Source organism: Sardina pilchardus, chromosome 17 (genome assembly GCF_963854185.1).
Source record: "Sardina pilchardus chromosome 17, fSarPil1.1, whole genome shotgun sequence".
Classification (NCBI taxonomy): domain Eukaryota; kingdom Metazoa; phylum Chordata; class Actinopteri; order Clupeiformes; family Clupeidae; genus Sardina; species Sardina pilchardus.
The window spans coordinates 32,128,896-32,138,895 of record NC_085010.1 but is presented as its reverse complement, the minus strand read 5'-3'; the positions used below and the strand labels follow the sequence as shown (position 1 = coordinate 32,138,895).

At 52.2% G+C, this 10,000-nt stretch overlaps 1 protein-coding gene across 1 annotated transcript in view; it reads left to right on the top strand.

The window, feature by feature from the left end:
- The window catches only part of wnk1b (WNK lysine deficient protein kinase 1b), a gene marked incomplete in the record, with an annotated part of 113,102 nt that overhangs the window by 62,199 nt on the left and 40,903 nt on the right, over positions 1–10,000 (top strand). The window contains 3 exon segments of the mRNA XM_062518228.1: positions 1,068–1,287; positions 1,804–2,149; positions 5,193–5,382. Of these exon segments, the coding sequence (XP_062374212.1) occupies positions 1,068–1,287; positions 1,804–2,149; positions 5,193–5,382 (756 nt within the window).

Genomic DNA, 10,000 nt, shown 5'->3' with positions numbered 1-10,000 from the left:
AGTCCTCTCTGAGCTCGACTTTGTGTCTGTGAGGTTCTAGAGCGGTGTTTGAGCTCTACTCTTTGTGTCTGTGAGGTTCTAGAGTCTTGTTTGAGCTCTACTCTTTGTCTGTGAAGTTCTAGAAGCACATTCAGTAGTTCCGCGGTAGGTTGGAGAGTTCTAGAAATGTGTTCTTGTTCCACAGTAGGTTGACTCTGTTTTGTAAATATTTGATTGATTTCTAAGAACTGACGGGCTATTCTGGTCTTTGGCTGCTCCACTCGGCATCTTGACGCATGAGGCTTGAGTTTAGAGGCTCATCAATCTCAGGCCACTGGACAGAGGACACATTGATACAGGGTTGTTTTTTACTCTGTGACCTGTGTGTGTGTGTGTGTGCACGTGTGTCTTCTGCCCTGAAACTGTTCCAGTAGTTCCAGAGCAGCCGTTTGAGATGCTCTGGAGGTCAGCTGTGCTGAAAGACAGCCGTTGTTTGTACATGGCTGTGTGTGAGTTTGTACTGTGTGTGTTCTTTAAGAGTGTGTGTGTGTTCTTTAAGAGTGTGTGTGTGTGCGGTCTTTGCTCCAGTTTCTGCTGGCCCTCACTGTACTCCATTGTACTGCTGAGCTCTTAAAAGCCAATAACGGTTTTTATCTAATTTTCACAAATGGGCTCTGACATTTTGTTCTAAATTCTTGTGCCCCCCCTTCTCTCTCTCTCTCTCTCTCTCTCTCTCCATCTCCCTCTCCCCCTCCCTCTCCATCTCCCTCTCCCCCTCCCTTCCTCCCTCTCTCCATCCCTCCCTCCACCTCCCTCCCACCCTCCCTCCATCTCTCTCTCTCTCCCTCCTTCTCCCCCTCCCTCCCTCTATCCCTCCCTCCATCTCTCTCTCTCTCTCTCCCTCCTTCTCCCCTTCCCTCCCTCCTTTCCTCTCTCTCCCTCCCTCCCTCCCTCCCTCCCTCTCTCCCTCCCTCCCTCTCTCCCTCCCTCCATCTCTCCCTCCATCCCTCCTTCTCCCTCTCTCCCTCCCTCCCTCTCTCTCCCCCTCCCTCCCTCCCTCCCTCCCTCCCTCCCTCCCTCCGCTGCAGGTACTCCATCCACATCCTGCTGAACCATGCCTTCTTCCAGGAGGAGACGGGTGTGCGGGTGGAGCTGGCGGAGGAGGACGACGGGGAGATGATGGCCATCAAGCTGTGGCTCCGCATAGAGGACGTGCGCAAGCTCAAGGGCAAGTACAAGGACAACGAGGCCATCGAGTTCTCCTTCCACCTCAACAAGGACGTGCCCGAAGATGTGGCCCAGGAAATGGTGAGCGTGTGTGTGTGTGTGTGTGTGTGTGTGTGTGTGTGTGTGTGTGTGTGTGTGTGTGTGTGTGTGTGTGTGTGTGTGTGTGTGTGTGTGTGTGTGTGTGTGTGTGTACGTACGTTCAGGAGAGAGAGAGAGAGTGGAGTGAGAGAGAGTGTGTGTCTGTCTGTCTGTCTGTCTCTCTGTCTGTGTGTGTGAGGTGTTTGTGTGTCAGACTGTGTGTGTGGATTAAGATCACTGTAACATGTGTAGACATGAATTTATATTTACCATATTCTGCCACGGGCATTTTAGACATGTATTTTCTCCAGCCTTGTGTTCTAGCGTCTGCAGGAACTAGTTCCGGCTAGTTCTGACTTGTTAGCTCCATTGGGATAACACGGCAGAAGAGGATAGAGAAGCTAACTTGGGATAACTCTCTCTCTGTGTGTGTGTGTGTGTGCGCGTGCCCGTGTGTGTGTGTGTGTGCGTGTGTGTGCGCGTGCCCGTGTGTGCGTGCGCCCGTGTGTGTGTGTGCAGGTGGACTCTGGCTACGTGTGTGATGGCGACCACAAGACGATGGCGAAGGCCATCAAGGACCGCGTGTCTCTGATCCTGCGCAAGAGAGAGCAGCGCAAGCAGGTGCGGGAGGAGCAGGAGAAGCGCCGCCTCCAGGAGGCCCTCCGGAACCAGAACCAGAACCCACAGAACCCACAGAACCCACAGAACCCACAGAACCCCCCGGCAGCAGCAGCAGCAGCAGCAGCAGCATCAGGACCGCAGGGTCCAACAGAACCAGAGGAGACGGAACACGAGCTGCAGCTGCAGCATCAGCACCAGATACAACAGCAGCTGATGTACCAGCAGCCCAGCATCTCCATGACCTGTACGTACACACACACACACACACACACACACACACACACACACACATCAGCACCACATACAACAGCAGCTGATGTACCAGCAACCCAGCATCTCCATGACCTGTACGTACACACACACACACACACACACACACATCAGCACCAGATACAACAGCAGCTGATGTACCAGCAGCCCAGCATCTCCATGACCTGTACGTACACACACACACACACACACACACACACACACACACACACACATCAGCACCAGATACAACAGCAGCTGATGTACCAGCAGCCCAGCATCTCCATGACCTGTACGTACACACACACACACACACACACACACACACACACACACACACATCAGCACCACATACAACAGCAGCTGATGTACCAGCAGCCCAGCATCTCCATGACCTGTACGTACACACACACACACACACACACACACACACACACACACACACATCAGCACCACATACAACAGCAGCTGATGTACCAGCAGCCCAGCATCTCCATGACCTGTACGTACACACACACACACACACACACACACACACACACACACACACACACACATCAGCACCACATACAACAGCAGCTGATGTACCAGCAGCCCAGCATCTCCATGACCTGTACGTACACACACACACACACACACACACACATCAGCACCACATACAACAGCAGCTGATGTACCAGCAAGCCAGCATCTCCATGACCTGTACGTACACACACACACACACACACACACACACACACACACACACATCAGCACCACATACAACAGCAGCTGATGTACCAGCAAGCCAGCATCTCCATGACCTGTACGTACACACACACACACACACACACACACACACACACACACACACATCAGCACCACATACAACAGCAGCTGATGTACCAGCAAGCCAGCATCTCCATGACCTGTACGTACACACACACACACACACACACACACACACACACACATCAGCACCACATACAACAGCAGCTGATGTACCAGCAAGCCAGCATCTCCATGACCTGTACGTACACACACACACACACACACACACACACACACACACACACACACACACACATCAGCACCACATACAACAGCAGCTGATGTACCAGCAGCCCAGCATCTCCATGACCTGTACGTACACACACACACACACACACACACACACACACACACACACATCAGCACCAGATACAACAGCAGCTGATGTACCAGCAAGCCAGCATCTCCATGACCTGTACGTACACACACACACACACACACACACACACACACACACACACACACACACATCAGCACCACATACAACAGCAGCTGATGTACCAGCAAGCCAGCATCTCCATGACCTGTACGTACACACACACACACACACACACACACACACACACACATCAGCACCAGATACAGCAGCAGCTGATGTACCAGCAACCCAGCATCTCCATGACCTGTACGTACACACACACACACACACACACACACACACACACACACACACACACATCAGCACCACATACAACAGCAGCTGATGTACCAGCAAGCCAGCATCTCCATGACCTGTACGTACACACACACACACACACACACACACACACACACACACACACATCAGCACCACATACAACAGCAGCTGATGTACCAGCAAGCCAGCATCTCCATGACCTGTACGTACACACACACACACACACACACACACACACACACACACACACATCAGCACCACATACAACAGCAGCTGATGTACCAGCAAGCCAGCATCTCCATGACCTGTACGTACACACACACACACACACACACACACACACACACACATCAGCACCAGATACAGCAGCAGCTGATGTACCAGCAAGCCAGCATCTCCATGACCTGTACGTACACACACACACACACACACACACACACACACACACACACACACACACATCAGCACCACATACAACAGCAGCTGATGTACCAGCAAGCCAGCATCTCCATGACCTGTACGTACACACACACACACACACACACACACACACACACACATCAGCACCAGATACAGCAGCAGCTGATGTACCAGCAACCCAGCATCTCCATGACCTGTACGTACACACACACACACACACACACACACACACACACACACACACACACACATCAGCACCACATACAACAGCAGCTGATGTACCAGCAAGCCAGCATCTCCATGACCTGTACGTACACACACACACACACACACACACACATCAGCACCACATACAACAGCAGCTGATGTACCAGCAAGCCAGCATCTCCATGACCTGTACGTACACACACACACACACACACACACACACACACACACACACACACACACACACATCAGCACCACATACAACAGCAGCTGATGTACCAGCAACCCAGCATCTCCATGACCTGTACGTACACACACACACACACACACACACACACACACACACACACACACACACACACACACACACACACACACACACACACACACATCAGCACCACATACAACAGCAGCTGATGTACCAGCAACCCAGCATCTCCATGACCTGTACGTACACACACACACACACACACACACACACACACACACACACACACACACACACACACACACACACATCAGCACCACATACAACAGCAGCTGATGTACCAGCAGCCCAGCATCTCCATGACCTGTACGTACACACACACACACACACACACACACACACACACACACACACACACATCAGCACCACATACAACAGCAGCTGATGTACCAGCAATCCAGCATCTCCATGACCTGTACGTACACACACACACACACACACACACACACACACACACACACACACACTTCCTCTCCCCCGGTCTTCCTCTCATCCTCTCCCTCTATCTCTCTCTCTCCCTCTCTCTCTCTTCCTCTTTTCCCCTCTCCCCCTCCCTCTCTATCTCTCTCTTTCCCTCTCTCTTTCCCTCTCTCTCTCTCTCCCTCCCTCTCTCTCTCTCTCTCTCTCTCTCCCTCTCTCTCTTTCTCCCTCTCCCTCTCCCTCTCTCTCTCTCTCTCTCTCTCTCTCTCTCTCCAGCGGAGGGCGCTGCAGACAGCGGTCAGGGTTCGTCCATCTTCTCGGACGCTCACCTGGGCCAGGCCATGTCCTACAGCTCTGTCCCCGCCCCCCAGCAGGGCTCTGGCCAACCACAGGGCTCGTACCCGCCCGCCGCCGCCCCGCACAGCCAATCGCAGCTGGCGCAGCAGCACGCGGCCTACGCGCAGCAGCCAATGGTGAGTGAGCTCCCGTGGGAGGGGCGGGCCTTAGGGGGCTGTGCACAGGTGAGGGCTGCAGAGCGAGACTGACTCTACAGGTGAGGGCACACCTGAGCAGGTAAACAGGTGACAGGTGAGGTAACAGGGGCACACTGAACAGGTAAACAGGTGAGGTAACAGGGGCACACTGAACAGGTAAACGTGTAACAGGTGAGGTAACAGGGGCACACTGAACAGGTAAACGTGTAACAGGTGAGGTAACAGGGGCACACTTAACAGGTAACAGGTGAGGTAACAGGGGCACACTTAACAGGTAACAGGTGAGGTAACAGGGGCACACTGAGCAGGTAAACAGGTGAGGTAACAGGGGCACACTGAGCAGGTAAACAGGTGAGGTAACAGGGGCACACTGAACAGGTAAACAGGTGGGGTAACAGGTGAGGTAACAGGGGCACACTGAGCAGGTAAACAGGTGGGGTAACAGGTGAGGTAACAGGGGCACACTGAACAGGTAAACGTGTAACAGGTGAGGTAACAGGGGCACACTGAGCAGGTAGACAGGGGAGGTAACAGGGGCACACTGAACAGGTAAACAGGGGAGGTAACAGGGGCACACTGAGCAGGTAAACAGGTGAGGTAACAGGGGTACACTGAGCAGGTAAACAGGTGAGGTAACAGGGGCACACTGAACAGGTAAACAGCTGAGGTAACAGGGGCACACTGAACAGGTAAGCCGGGCAGCGCAGGTGAGTGTGACTCATGCAGACTAGTAGGTCCAGTTAGGCTCATCAGACCAGGGCACACCTTTCCAGCAGGTGTGTGTGTGTGTGTGTGTGTGTGTGTGTGTGTGTGTGTGTGTGTGTGTGTGTGTGTGTGTGTGTGTGTGTGTGTGTGTGTGTGTGTGTGTGTGTGTGTGTGTGTGTGTGTGTGTGTGTGTGTGTGTGTGTGTGTGTGTGTGTGTGTGTTTAAAATTCAACTCTCTCACTCAAGACACACTTGGGTATTATGTTCTGAATCTGAGTATCTGGTGAAGAGGTGTGTGAGGTATTACGGGGGGTGGGAGATGGAGAGGAAGGATGTGTGTGTGTGTGTGTGTGTGTGTGTGTGTGTGTGTGTGTGTGTGTGTGAGAGAGTTCCACCGTTCAGTCTTATGTGTGTGTGTGAGGTAAGTTTAGACTGGGGGCCCTGTGCACAGCCGTGGGGGGGTCTGTGAGGGAGGGGCTTCCTGGATGCATGGAGGTGGGCTTGTGGGTTTGGAGTGGTTGCATGCGTTAACACACACACTCTCGCCACCACGGAGTGTGTCCTGTGTTCCTCGCCCACTGCACGGAGACGCCGGAGCGGACGCCCTCCTCCGGAGTAAGCTCCTGTCCACACACACACACACACACACACACACACACACACACACACAGCAGGTGTGTGATGATGGCTGCTGCTCACCTGCTCCAGCTCCTGACCAGCTCCTGTGGCCCCGCCCACTGTAGTCTACCTGCTGCCATGGTAACGCACCTCTGACCCCACCCCCTGCGGGTTCCGCCCTGCATTCCAATCCCCGCCCCCTTTAGAAGAGATCTCCTCTGTTATTGGCCACCGTTGTCTTCTGTTTGTTTATTGGTTGTGCTGTTATTTATGGTTTGTTTTTGATCTTGTTTTCCTGCTGTATTGTACCCATGATGCAATGCAAACAGACAGGTAGCCGTCAGTTTCTCGTCCCTCTCGTCTCGGCCAAGTCACATGACCTCGCCAGGCCCCTCTCCTGTCTCCTTAGCAACGGCATCACCACTGCCAGTGATGTCACAGATTAGCCCCACCCACTCCATATAAGGCGAGCAGCTGAAGGCCACCTGTCTGTTTAGATCCTCTCTTGTTTTTGAGTTTTGTCTTTTTGTTATTTGTTTGTATTATTGTTTGCTCCCAATGAGTTGTATATTGTCATTAAAGTATCTGTTGACTTCCCTGGTAAAGCCCTCCTCTCTCTCTCCTCTCTCCTCTTTCTCTCTGTCCCTCTCTCTCTGCGATTAATCTCAGTAGATGTTCTAGAATGTAGTTCTTTCTGAACTAATGCTGTTCTAGAGTGTAGTTCATTCTGAACTAATGCTGTTCTAATGCTGTTCTAGAGTGTAGTTCATTCTGAACTAATGCTGTTCTAATGCTGTTCTAGAATATAGTTCATTCTGAACTAATTCTGTTCTAATGCTGTTCTAGAATATAGTTCATTCTGAACTAATGCTGCTTTGGTTCTTGAAAGCTAGAAACAGGGTTCTGCTCTGGTGAAGGTTCTTGTTCTAAGAGACTAGAGCATGCGGAGTGTGGGTTCTGTCGGACCTCCCCAGCCTCTCTGTTAGAATTGACTCGTGCTGTTCACTCTGGTGCTTCACTGACCCCTGACCTGGAAGTGCTTGTCCACCATTTCCTGTCTACCAGCCTGAGCTAGCTGTGTTGAGCGTGAGGAGTGAGACTCCATTGAGGCCATCGGCCAATCAGAGTTCTCCGCTTGACCCCGTACCTTCTGCCTAACCCCTGTAACCCGCTAAGTGCTAAAAGCTAATGGCTAGCCGCTAAAGGCTAATGGCTAAGCGCTAGCGGCGTGCTGGAACCCCCACTGGAGTTCTAGAATCACATCCGTCAGTTCCAAATCAGCTCTCTCTCTTCTCCGCCCGCCAGCGCTGGGCTCTCGTGGACCCGTGGAGCTCCTCCACACACACACACACACACACACACACTCACACACACACACACACACACATACTCACACTCCTGTGTTACTCTAGTAGTGCTGGGCTCTAACCCGTGGAGCTTCTCCACACACACACACACACACACACACACACACACACACACACACACACACACACACACACTCCTGCGTTACTCTAGTAGTGCTGGGCTCTAACCCGTGGAGCTCCTCCACACACACACACACACACTCACTCACTCACTCACTCACTCACTCACACACACTCCTGGGTTACGCTAGTAGCGCTGGGCTCTAACCCAGGGAGCTCCTCCACACACACACACACACTCACTCACTCACTCACTCACTCACTCACTCACTCACTCACTCACACACACTCCTGGGTTACGCTAGTAGCGCTGGGCTCTAACCCAGGGAGCTCCTCCACACACACACACACACTCCTGCGTTAACAGCTGAACATCAACAACCAATCACACTCTGGCGTTAATCACTGAAAATCAAGTGGCGCTTCTAACAGCCAATCACACTCTTGCGACTTGCGTAGATGGAAATTAGTGTTGATCTGACAACCAATCACACGCTTGCGTCGATGGAAATTGGTGTTGATCTAACAACCAATCACACGCTTACGTCGATGGAAATTATTGTTGATCTAACAACCAATCACACACTTGCGTCGATGGAAATGAGTGCTTCTGCTCTTCTCTTCTCTCCGTAGTCATGTCATCCTTCCTCCTTCTCTCTCCATGTCTGTCTCATCCCTCCTTCTCTCTCTCCATCTCTGTGTCTCTCATCCCTCCTTCTCTCTCTCCATGTCTGTGTCTCTGATCCCTCGTTCTTGCTGTTTGGGTTGTTTGTTTCTGTTATGGCCCTCTGAGTTCTGTTTGTGTGCATTTATGTGCGTTTGAAAAGTGTGTGTGTTGTGTTCATCTGTTTTGGTGTGTGTATGTGTGTGTGGTGTTAATTTTTGTGTACTAAAGTGTACTAAAGTGTACTAAATATTTCTGTTGGTAAGAGTATGTGTGTAAATTGTATATTTGTGTGTGTGTGTGTGTGTGTAGACTGTTTATTTGCATGTGTATTTTGTGCGTGTGTGTTTTGTGTGTGTGTGTTTTGGCTGTTCTCCCTGTGTGTGTGTGTGTGTTTTATACCTTTGTGTGTGTGTTTCATATCTGTGTCTGTGTGTGTGTGTGTGTGTGTGTTTCATATCTGTGTGTGTGTGTTTCATATCTGTCTGTGTGTGTGTGTGTGTGTGTTTTTTATATCTGTCTGTGTGTGTGTGTGTGTGTTTTATATCTGTGTGTGTGTGTGTTTCATATCTGTGTGTGTGTGTTTCATATCTGTGTGTGTGTGTGTGTGTGTGTGTTTCATATCTGTGTGTGTGTGTGTTTTATATCTGTGTGTGTGTTTCATATCTCTCTGTGTGTGTGTGTGTGTTTTATATCTTTGTGTGTGTGTGTGTGTGTGTGTGTGTTAATGTGCTGTTCCTCCTGCTCTGCAGCCTCCTCCTCCTCCCGTGGTGGTGCGGCGTGGCCGTAGCATGTCCGTTTGCGTGCCGTGCGCCCACTCTTCCCCCCCGCCTCACTTCCTGTCCTGCCCCCCCCCACGGGCCCCCGGCACCCCCCCGCCCCAGCTCTCCCCCCCGGCCGGCGCGGGCTCGGACCAGACGTTTGCGCGGCGGCTGTCCCGAGCGCTGGAGAGCGTGCTGCCCCTGCAGGCGACTCCGGCCCGCACGCGGCCCAGACGCGGCAGCCTCCCCGCCCTGTTCGCCAGCCCCGTACGTCACGCTGCCCCCTAGGGGTGACCCAGGGCACTGCCACCACCCACCCAGGCCCAACACACACCTGGGACAGCAGGATAGAGAGGGAGGAGAGGAGAGGGGGATAGAGATGTAGAGAGGGAGGAGAGAAGAGGAGGATAGAGAT